The sequence below is a fragment of the Eleutherodactylus coqui genome, chromosome 1, assembly GCF_035609145.1.
Source record: "Eleutherodactylus coqui strain aEleCoq1 chromosome 1, aEleCoq1.hap1, whole genome shotgun sequence".
Classification (NCBI taxonomy): domain Eukaryota; kingdom Metazoa; phylum Chordata; class Amphibia; order Anura; family Eleutherodactylidae; genus Eleutherodactylus; species Eleutherodactylus coqui.
In genome coordinates, this window is record NC_089837.1 from 379,790,715 (window position 1) to 379,802,768 (window position 12,054).

Genomic DNA, 12,054 nt, shown 5'->3' on the forward strand with positions numbered 1-12,054 from the left:
AATGGCAGGCAATCACGTGCCATTAATTGTGCATGTGACCACTCAGCCAGTCACAGGCTTCAGCAGGCATTCTCTCACGGCCACTGAGGCCTGTAACTGGCTCAGCTGTCATGTGCACAATGAACGGCACATGACCACCAACCGCTCCTTCTGAGTTCCATGTGGTGGGCACCAGGGCTGCAGCGCTGGATGGGGAAAGGTGAGTTTTATTTTTTTGGTTCATTTTACACAATTTTAAGCCCCTAGATTTTTTTCATGTCCTTGAAAACCATGCAGAAAACGCCTCCTAACCGAATTCTGCTTTCAGATACAGTGGGAATTGAGTTAAATAGTCATAAATGCCAGACTGAAGCACAGTATGATTTTTCTTGTTCTTCTATAATGGAGCAGGACAACAGAAGTCAATGGCGTAGAAGTGAGCAATGCCTAAAAAGTAGTCTGTAGAGAAATCTGTAGGGCCTTTCAGCCGGTGGATATTATGTGACCCCATTGATTAGCCCTAAGAACGCTTAAAACCATATGAGGCATTGTATCTTTGAATTTTAGCTTAGGAATCCTCTCATTTCTGAACTACTATTGATTCCACTAGACTTAAGACTTAATGCCAATATAATCAATGCACCTGCATATCAAAATCCTATTAGTTTTTACATTTGGCTTATTAATAAATATGCAAAAATCCAAAGGGGTAACATAAACTTCCAACATGTACTAACTTTTGTTAGATACAAGTCTTGATTTTTACTGATCAGGTTTAAAAGGCTTCACTGATGTAATGTTAAAACAGAACCTACCTGTGGAGCGGTCAGGTCATATCCAAGAGCCATGTGCAATGTAAACGTGCATACACTAGCAACCACCACCACTACAGGGGCTACCCCTGATGTGACGCTCTGCACATATCCTGCTTTTTCCAAGAAAGCTTTCTCGGCTTTTCTAATGGCTGCAAAAGAATGATAAAATATTAACAATTATTATCCTATAATGAACAATACTATATAAAAGTACGTGAAAATGACACTTATGTTGCAATTAGAGATGAGCGAACGTACTCGTCCGAGCTTGATACTCGTTCGAGTATTAGCGTGTTCGAGATGCTCGTTACTCGTAACGAGTACCACGCGATGTTCGAGTTGCTTTCAGTTTCATCTCTGAGACGTTAGCGCGCTTTTCTGGCCAATTGAAAGACAGGGAAGGCATTACAACTTCCCCCTGCAACGTTCAAGCCCTATACCACCCCCCTGCTGTGAGTGGCTGGGGAGATCTGATGTCAACCGAGTATAAAAGTCGGCCCCTCCCGCGGCTCGCCTCAGATGCGTTGTGAGATAGCTGAGGGACAGTGCTATAGTGTTGGAGCTGCTGTAGGGAGAGCGTTAGGAGTTAGTGCCATGCAGAGCATTGCGCCCTGCAGTAATACTACAGGGACAGAAGTGGTGGTTAGGCAGGGAGAGTGTTAGGAGTTAGTGTAGGCTTCAAGAACCCCAACGGTCCTTCTTAGGGCCACATCTAACAGTGTGCAGTAGTGTGGAGGCTGCTTTTAGCAGGGTTGCACTTTTTTTTTTTGCTATATCGGCCGTGCAGAGCATTGCGCCCTGCAGTAATACTACAGGGATAGAATTGTGTAGGCAGGGCCAGAAGACATATATTATCGATTGAATATACGCAGTGGTCCTTTAGAAAAAAATATTTGAAAAAAAACTATTTGGCCTGCCTGTCACTCTGCTCAGTGTTCTGGGTCCGTGTCTGCTGGGGGTAGTATTTCTCCAAATAAATACGCAGCCAGCTAAGTGTTACAGCAGGCTTGCGCAAAATTATTTCCTGCCTCTGAAATCACCGCTCTGTTGCACTTAATAACAGTGCAACACTGCAGTTCCGTGACACACACAGTCCAGGGACAGAATTGTGTAGGCAGGGCCAGAAGACATATATAGATTGAATATACGCAGTGGTCCTTTAGAAAAAAATATTTGAAAAAAACTATTTGGCCTGCCTGTCACTCTGCTCAGTGTTCTGGGTCTGTGTCTGCTGCGGGTTGTAGTTCTCAAAATAAATACGCAGCCAGCTAAGTGTTACAGCAGGCTTGCGCAAAATTATTTCCTGGCGTTCCGTAAGCGAACTCAGCCTACAACCACAGGGCAATAAGCGGCACATTAAATTACAGTGTTGTGTTTCTGCATTCCTGGTAATACAGCATGCTGAGGGGTAGGGGTAGGCCTAGAGGACGTGGGCGCGGCCGAGGACACGGAGGCCCTAGTCCGGGTGTGGGCACAGGCCGAGCTCCTGATCCAGGTGTATCGCAGCCGACTGCTGCGGGATTAGGAGAGAGGCACGTTTCTGGCGTCCCCACATTCATAGCACATTTAATGGGTCCACGCGGTAGACCCTTATTAGAAAATGAGCAGTGTGAGCAGGTCCTGTCGTGGATGGCAGAAAGTGCTTCCAGCAACCTATCGTCCACCCAGAGTTCTGCGCCGTCCACTGCTGCAACTCAGAATCCTCTGGCTGCTGCTCCTCCTTCCTCCCAGCCTCCTCACTCCAAGAAAATGAGACATTCTGAGGAGCGGGCAGACTCCCAGGAACTGTTCTCGGGCCCCTGCTCAGATTGGGCAGCAATGGTTCCTCTCCCACCAGAGGAGTTTATCGTGACTGATGCCCAACCATTGCAAAGTTCCCGGGGTCCGGGGGATGAGGCTGGGGACTTCCGGCAACTGTCTCAAGACCTTTCAGTGGGTGAGGAGGCCGATGACGATGAGACACAGTTGTCTATCAGTGAGGTAGTAGTAAGGGCATTAAGTCCGAGGGAGGAGCGCACCGAGGATTCTGAGGAAGAGCAGCAGGACGATGAGGTGACTGACCCCACCTGGTTTGCTACGCCTACTGAGGACAGGTCTTCAGAGGGGGAGGCAAGGGCAGCAGCAGGGCAGGTTGCAAGAGGCAGTGCGGTGGCCAGGGGTAGAGGCAGGGCCAGACCGAATAATCCACCAACTGTTTCCCAAAGCGCCCCCTCGCGCCATGCCACCCTGCAGAGGCCGAGGTGCTCAAAGGTCTGGCAGTTTTTCACTGAGAGTGCAGATGACCGACGAACAGTGGTGTGCAACCTTTGTCGCGCCAAGATCAGCCGGGGAGCCACCACCAGCAGCCTCACCACCACCAGCATGCGCAGACATATGATGGCCAAGCACCCCACAAGGTGGGACGAAGGCCGTTCACCGCCTCCGGTTTGCACCGCTGCCTCTCCCCCTGTGCCCCAACCTGCCACTGAGATCCAACCCCGCTCTGAGGACACAGGCACTACCGTCTCCTGGCCTGCACCCACACCCTCACCTCCGCTGTCCTCGGCCCCATCCACCAATGTCTCTCAGCGCACCGTCCAGCCGTCGCTAGCGCAAGTGTTTGAGCGCAAGCGCAAGTACGCCGCCACGCACCTGCACGCTCAAGCGTTAAACGTGCACATAGCAAAATTTATCAGCCTTGAGATGCTGCCGTATAGGGTTGTGGAAACGGAGTCCTTCAAAAGTATGATGGCGGCGGCGGCCCCGCGCTACTCAGTTCCCAGTTGCCACTACTTTTCCTGATGTGCCGTCCCAGCCCTGCACGACCACGTCTCCCGCAACATTGTACGCGCCCTCACCAACGCGGTTACTGCCAAGGTCCACTTAACAACGGACACGTGGACAAGCACAGGTGGGCAGGGTCACTATATCTCCCTGACGGCACATTGGGTGAATTTAGTGGAGGCTGGGACAGAGTCAGAGCCTGGGACCGCTCACGTCCTACCCACCCCCAGAATTGCGGGCCACAGCTCGGTGGTGGTATCTGCGGCGGTGTATGCTTCCTCCACTAAACCACCCTCCTCCTCCTCCTCCGCAACCTCTGTCTCGCAATCAAGATGTGTCAGCAGCAGCACGTTGCCAGCAGTCGGTGTCGCGCGGCGTGGCAGCACAGCGGTGGGCAAGCGTCAGCAGGCCGTGCTGAAACTACTCAGCTTAGGAGATAAGAGGCACACGGCCCACGAACTGCTGCAGGGTCTGACAGAGCAGACCGACCGCTGGCTTGCGCCGCTGAGCCTCCAACCGGGCATGGTCGTGTGTGACAACGGCTGTAACCTGGTGGCGGCTCTGCAGCTCGGCAGCCTCACGCACGTGGCATGCCTGGCCCACGTCTTTAATTTGGTGGTTCAGCGCTTTCTGAAAAGCTACCCTTGCTTGTCAGACCTGCTCGGAAAGGTGCGCCGGCTCTGCGCACATTTCCACAAGTCCCACACGGACGCTGCCACCCTGCGTACCCTGCAACATCAGTTTAATCTGCCAGTGCACCGACTGCTGTGCGACGTGCCCACACGGTGGAACTCTACGCTCCACATGTTGGCCAGGCTCTATGAGCAGCGTAGAGCTATAGTGGAATACCAACTCCAACATGGGCGGCGCAGTGGGAGTCAGCCTCCTCAATTATTTTCAGAAGAGTGGGCCTGGTTGGCAGACATCTGCCAGGTCCTTGGAAACTTTGAGGAGTCTACCCAGATGGTGAGTGGCGATGCTGCAATCATTAGCGTCACCATTTCTCTGCTATGCCTCTTGAGAAGTTCCCTGCAAAGCATAAAGGCAGACGCTTTGCACTCGGAAACAGAGCCGGGGGAAGACAGTATGTTGCTGGATAGTCAGAGCACCCTCCTGTCTATATCTCAGCGCGGTGAGGAGGAGGAGGAAGATGAGGAGGAGGGGGAAGACACAGCTTGGCCCACTGGTGAGGGTAGACATGCTGCTGGGCTGTCATCCTTTCAGCGTGTATGGCCTGAGGAGGAGGAGGAGGATCCTGAAAGTGATCTTCCTAGTGAGGACAGCCATGTGTTGCGTACAGGTACCCTGGCACACATGGCTGACTTCATGTTAGAATGCCTTTCTCATGACCCTCGCGTTACACGCATTCTGGCCACTACGGATTACTGGGTGTACACACTGCTCGACCCACGGTATAAGGAGAACCTTTCCACTCTCATACCCAAAGAGGAAAGGGGTTCGAGAGTGTTGCTATACCACAGGACCCTGGCGGACAAACTGATGGTAAAATTCCCATACGACAGCGCTAGTGGCCGAAGGCGCAGTTCCGAGGGCCAGGTAGCAGGGGAGCCGCGGAGATCAGGCAGGATGTACAGCACAGGCAGGCCAACACTCTTTAAGGCCCTTGACAGCTTTATGGCTCCCCAGCAAGACTGTGTCACCGCTCCCCAATCACGGCTGAGTCGGCGGGAGCACTGTAAAAGGATGGTGAGGGAGTACGTAGCCGATCGCACGACCGTCCTCCATGACGCCTCTGCCCCCTACAACTACTGGGTGTCGAAGCTGGACACGTGGCCTGAACTCGCGCTGTATGCCCTGGAGGTGCTTGCTTGTCCTGCGGCTAGCGTCTTGTCAGAGAGGGTGTTTAGTGCGGCTGGGGGAATCATCACAGATAAGCGTACCCGCCTGTCAACCGACAGTGCCGACAGGCTTACACTCATCAAGATGAACAAAGCCTGGATTTCCCCAGACTTCTCTTCTCCACCAGCGGACAGCAGCGATACCTAAACAATACGTAGGCTGCACCCGCGGATGGAAGCATCGTTCTGTATCCCCATCAAAAACGGGGACCTTTTCGCTTCATCAATCTGTGTATAATATTCCTCCTCCTCCTCCTGCTCCTCCTCCTGAAACCTCACATAATCACGCCGAACGGGCAATTTTTCTTAGGCCCACAAGGCTCAGTCATATAATTTTTGTAAACAATTTTTATACGTTTCAATGCTCATTAAAGCGTTGAAACTTGCACCTGAACCAATTTTTATTTTAACTTGGCTGCCTCCAGGCCTAGTTACCAATTAAGCCACATTAACCAAAGCGATTAATGGGTTTCACCTGCCCTCTTGGTTGGCCATGGCCAATTTTTCTGATGTACATTAGTACTGTTGATACAGCAATTTTTGTGGGCCCTCGCCTACAGTGTAATCAAATGAATTTTTAGCCCACCTGCATTACAGCTGACGTTACATCAGCTGTGTTGGGCAATGCAATGGGATTTTTTTATGTACCGCCGGTGGCTTCCTGGCACCCACCCATGCTGTGGGTCCACAGGGAGTTGTAAATGCATCTGTTTCCACTTCTAAAGAACCCCAGTCTGACTGGGGCATGCAGTGTGGGCCGAAGCCCACCTGCATTAAACACGACATTACTACCTCAGCTGTGATGGGCACTGCAATGGGATACATTTATGTACAGTGGGTGGGTTCCAGGGAGCCACCCATGCTGTGGGTGCACACGGAATTCCCATTGCGGAGTTGTACCTGCCTGTGACTATTTATAAAAAACCGCGGTCTGACTGGGGCGTGCAGACACCTTGACAGAATGAATAGTGTGTGGCACATAGGTTCCCCATTGCTATGCCCACGTGTGCAGCTCCAGATGGAGGTGGCACAGGATTGGATTTCTCATTGCTTCTGTACAGCATTGTGGGCTATCGTCCCGCCCCTTTTAAAGAGAGTCGCTGCCTAGCCATGCCAACCCTCTGCAGTGTGTGCCTGCTTTTCCTATGGCAGACGCCCTTATAAATGGACATGAGGGTGGCGTGGCATGAGGGCAGCTGAAGGCTGGGCAGGGACAGTTTGGTGTGCGCTGTGGACACTGGGTCGTGGGGGGGGGGGGGGAATTGGCAGCATGTAACCCAGGAGAAGTGGCAGCGGAGTGTCATGCAGGCAGTGATTGTGCTTTGTTGGAGGTAGTGTGGTGCTTAGCTAAGGTATGCATTGCTAATGAGGGCTTTTCAGAAGTAAAAACTGTTGGGAGGGGGGGGGGCCCACTCTTGCCGCTATTGTGGCTTAATAGTGGGACCTGTGAACTTGAGATGCAGCCCAACATGTAGCCCCTCGCCTGCCCTATCCGTTTCTGTGTCGTTCCCATCACTTTCTTGAATTGCCCCGATTTTCACAAATGAAAACCTTAGCGAGCATCGGCGATATACAAAAATGCTCGAGTTGTCCATTGACTTCAATGGGGTTCGTTACTCGAAACGAACCCTCGAGCATCGCGAAAAATTCGTCTAGAGTAACGAGCACCCGAGCATTTTGGTGCTCGCTCATCTCTAGTTGCAATGCTTTGGTAAATTGGTTCCATTTAAATCAGAGGCGTAACTAAGATTTGAGGCCCCAATACAAAACCTGTAACAGGGTTCCCAACTATGATGCTTTATTCATAGTATTGGGCTCCCTGTATGAAGAAGAAAGGCCTTATTGGCCCCCTAAGGGTCCTGGACCAGGGTGCAACTGCGCCCCCTGCATCCCCTATAGTTACGGCCCTGAAAATAATCATACACAACTGCTACACTATTATAACCTGTGACAAGCATTATATGCTGTATATTACTGCAGCTTCTCCTATTTAAAATTATGACTTTTCCTTAGAGGAATAAGCACACAAGCTCAATGACAGTCGCTTTAAATCTTGAGCTCTGCTTCTATTCAATGTCCCACACAGCAAACATAAGTTTGTTTATTTTCATCCAGCACTGCGCTACCTTGGGTGAACCTTCCTGCCAACAACAGATAAATGGTGGGAGGATCAGAGAAACACTGAAGAGGACAAGATGCAAGGCAAAAGCAAGATAGTGAAACCTATATGGAGAAGGCATCAGGCACCATGTGAGAAGCCCTTACCTCAGCCTTGAGGACATGACTCCCATTCAGGCTACCTCATATACTATCTTTCCACCTCAACAGGACGAAAGCCCATCACTGGACATGTTTGGGAAAGACAGCCAGTGTCCCAACTAGATGACTTTATGGCTCACATAACCCTATGTCATAGGCTCCACTAAGTTCTGCATTGCCTTCGGCCAGCCTGAACCCTGATGTATTTAGATGATAAAACTTTAATAGCCTCCTTTTCTGACCTTCTACAACGAAAACTAGACAAAGTGGCACTTTAAATTACCAGAAAACTAAAAACAGTCTATAAAGCCCTTGTTTACTGAATGGATGCAATCAAATGTAAACTCGACAGCACATTTGTATAAGTTAACCAAAATTTTAACCCAAAAGCCAATACGTAATAATATTAATGTGCTGGTAATTAAAGTGGGTGAAGTGGAGCATAGATGCTATTTAAGCAGATGACATTTTGCTCATGTTAACATCACCCTAGGTTTCCTGCACAGGGCCGTGGATTATTATCGCCCATTTCAGGGTTGTATATTAACCATTCAAAAATCATAAGCCCTGACTTGGTGTAGATAAAACTGTCTATTTTCTCTCCTTCTCCCATACAGTAATAACATCCCTCCATAGTGATAGTGTCCTCTTCTGTGCCCTCCTTAGTGATAGTCTCCTCCTCTGTGTCCCCACACAGTATTACATCTCTCTTATCTGCTCATGAGGATCATTACCTGTACTGTAGAAAAGACTGCAAGAATCCCCCCAGACAGCATAGCCTGGAATCTGACTCTTCCTACTTATGTGACTGATCACATGCTCATCACTTCATCAAAGTTCCCTCTGCTTCTCCAGCAGTCCTTCTATACATGTGACTGCTCACATGATTAACACATCGAAGGCCCTTCAGCCTTACTCTGCTCTCCATAGAGCATTCGCAGCTGATTGTCTCCTCTGACTGTAGGCTAGGCTGGCGTTACCTTCCTCTTTGCACCCGGGGCACATGCTCCTCCTGCCCCTATAGCTATGCTCCTAATTAAGAATGGGGAATGGGATCACTTTCTTCCAATCGGTGGGAGCTACCAAACCCTCAAAGAGCACACTATTCTCAAATATCTGAATAATATGTCATAAGTGATTTTTTTTTTGCCTGGAAATCATTAATATTATTAATGCTATGTGGGGACAAAACTTGGGTTACATGGTGATAAGTACATGTGGTCTTCGATTAGGTCAGGTCATTTGTAGTTTTGACATTGATGTCTAGTTTTATTGCATCTTTGCATTTGTATTTTCAAGTACATACTTTGCATATCGTAATGTAGAAATATATGTCTGCATGTAAAATAGGAATATTTGATAATCAAGCATCTGTTTGATCTTCTAAATAGCAAACTAAAGAATTTATACTGAACTCCTGGCTCATCCAAGACAGATCAAAAGCATTTAGTCTGATGAAGAACGTATAACATATTCTAAACAATAACATAAAGGTTTGTACAATTTCTGGAATTCATGAGAAACACAGCCCACCTTGGATATGCTGCATGAATGTTCTCTCCCATGCATACATCTTAATAAATCGGATACTGGTCAAGATTTCATTCATAACTCGTACTCGTTGATCTGTAATCACTATGCACTTTTTCCTAAAATATGCAGTTAGTTTTGATGCCAGCATCTGAAAGCAGATGAAAGACGAATTTATATAAATATATATATATATTTTATTTATAAATGCATTTATATACAGCAGGTTGAAGAATCTTTGCCAACTTAAAGGGTTTTAGGGAGGGAAATGGGATAAAATAAGAAAGGCCGAGTGCTCATCTGAAAAATCTCCATCCCAAGTTTGCTCAAGACCACCTAAATATCCTACAATGCTTCTGGGAACTGATGTGACAAAAGTGGAACTGCTATGTTTGCAGGAAAAAGAACATTGCACATCAGACTAATGAATTCGATTGTGAAGTATGGTAGAAGGGGCTTCATGATTAGTGGTTGCTTTGATGCTTCAGAGTCTAGATGCCTTGTAATCTTTGAGGGAACAATGGATTCCGAGTTGTATCAAAACATTTAACAGGAGAATATAAGGGCAGCAGTCCATGGCTTCAAGATGAAGAGACATTGGCTGATGCAACAAGACAATGACCCAAAGAACATAAGTAAAATAACTAAAGAATGGTTGAAAAAAAGAAGATTTGTGTTTTGGAATGGCTGACCTTAACTATATCAAGATGCTGTGGCATGACCTAAAGAGGGCTGTGCATAAAGGCATCCAAGAAATATTGAGGCTGGTTGGTAGTTGTTTCCCCCACTGAGTGCTTCAGTATATGTGCTGTTACATGGATCCCTCTATTACCAAATGTGACAACTAGAGTAAAAGCCCATTTACACAGGACGAGTGTTGGGCAAACGATGCCCGACACTCGTCCCTGTGTCTCCACGCTCCTGCACGGGAGCTCGAACAGCTAGCTGGGTCACGGAGCGGCCAGCAGAGGGGCGGGACAGTGCAGGAGATTTCTCTCCTCTCACTCACCCGCCCCTCTCCATTGAGATACACAGCAGCCGTTCGCTACTGAACGGCGGCTGTTTAAACTGCACGATGAGCGATGAGCTTCATCACTCATCTTTTATGCAGCATCATCGTGCAGTTCAAACAGCCGCCATTCAATAGCGAACATCCGCTGTGTATCTCAATGGAGGGGGGTGGGTAGCAAGAGTAGAGAAATCTCCTGCACTGCCCCGCCCCCCTGCTGGCCGCTCCATGTGCGAGCCAGCTGTGCTAGCTCCCGTGCACGGGAGCGGGGGACACAGGGACAAGTGTCTGGCATAGTTTGTCTGGCACTTGTCCTGTGTAAATGGGCCTTAAGGTCCAGGAAGACAGAAACATCTTGATTGACTGTAGTGTTGCAGTTATTTAATCTGCCAAAGTTTTGGATATATATATATATATATATATAAAAGCTTGTACTAAAGTATGTAAATGAACCCCGCATTAAACTATCGGTCTTCAGGAAGTGCTGTGATTCCTTCCACTATTTCATAATAAATGGCACATATAAAATAATTGTACATAATTGATCAAGAAAAAAGGTTGAACTTGATGGACCTATGTATTTTTCTCAACTTATATAACTATGAAACTATGATGGGTGTTACCAGTTATGTGAGAATGTTCTTTGTTTAACAAGGCGTTTCTGCTTCTTATCAAAGGGCAATGGATTAAATTTTAATTACTCACAAGAAGTATGCAGGTATATGCTTCAATTAATGTATGCTATTAGGCAGTGATTGGGAGAATCATTTGGATACATTTTATATGGTTAGACTCTTAGAAAGGCTGGTTTCACTATCAAACCTAGAAAGGTTTTCATTAGAATGGAACATAGTAAAAATCTGGGCTATGGAGTAGGAAGAGGCTTAAGCAATCTCCAAATTCACAAAATTGAGGCAATACAAAACTGGTAATGACTACTTACAAAAAAAAAACAACAACTAGAAGCTTTCCTAGGGATAGTGGGCTATTAAAAATAATTGGTACCTAATTTTACCATGAGAGCAGCCCCTTTAATGGAGCTCACAAAAAGTACAGAATTAGTCATGAATATGAGTCTCCAGCAGGTAAACTAACATCTAAAGAGTAACTAAACATTTTCAAAAATCAATAGTATAAGTGCATATAAAAACTGTGCAAGATATCTTAGTAGAGAAGAATGCCTGTTTTGCCACTTAGAAGCCACTTTCCCTCCTCCCCTGCAGTAATCACCCACTCTACATGTACTGATAAAATCCATACACATGTACATATACAGGTCAGGTTATAGCTGCAATGCATATAAATTTACTTTTACTTGGAGTCATTAGCTCCCAGAGACAAACCCTGATCAACGAGTTCAGTGCTTGTCTATTCACACTTTATGATGGCCGATTCAGAACTTAAAGTTGTATTGTGTAGACAGCCAATGTTGGTAGCCTCTGATTTCTCTAGGGAGTTCATCGTTCAGACTGATGCTTTAGGTGTAGACTTTAGGTTTAGGATGCGAATGCGGAAGAAAACCCTGTAATCTATTTGAGCTGAAAGATTACCGTTATCAAAAGAATTACTCTATTATGGAAGAAGAATGTCTGGCAGTAAAATGCAATGAATCACGTCACACCATCTTCAGATTATCTGGGGATGTTTTATGTGGGGTGGTGTCAATGTGTTGGTTGTAATGGCAAGAACCATGAACATGGGGGTGTACCTTGGCATTCTAGTCCTAGACAATACTGTATTGCCAACAATATGGCACTATTCTGTAAATGGTCAGCAATACTTCCAAGAAGACAATGCTGTTTTATGTTTGTTTGATGATATGGATGTTCCACAATTAGAC

General features: G+C 47.2%; 1 protein-coding gene across 4 annotated transcripts in view; it reads right to left on the reverse strand.

Moving 5' to 3' along the window:
• The window catches only part of LOC136578747 (ATP-binding cassette sub-family C member 5-like), a 120,361-nt gene that overhangs the window by 90,295 nt on the left and 18,012 nt on the right, over positions 1 to 12,054 (reverse strand). For all 4 annotated transcript variants that reach the window (XR_010786655.1, XM_066578920.1, XM_066578924.1 and 1 more), the window contains exons 7-8: positions 9,209 to 9,356; positions 795 to 943 (exon numbers count right to left, since the gene is read on the reverse strand). Coding sequence is in view for 3 of the 4 variants with exons in the window: in XM_066578920.1 (XP_066435017.1) it covers positions 795 to 943; positions 9,209 to 9,356 (297 nt within the window). In the remaining variant the exon portion in view is untranslated. The remainder of the gene's footprint in view (positions 1 to 794; positions 944 to 9,208; positions 9,357 to 12,054) is intronic.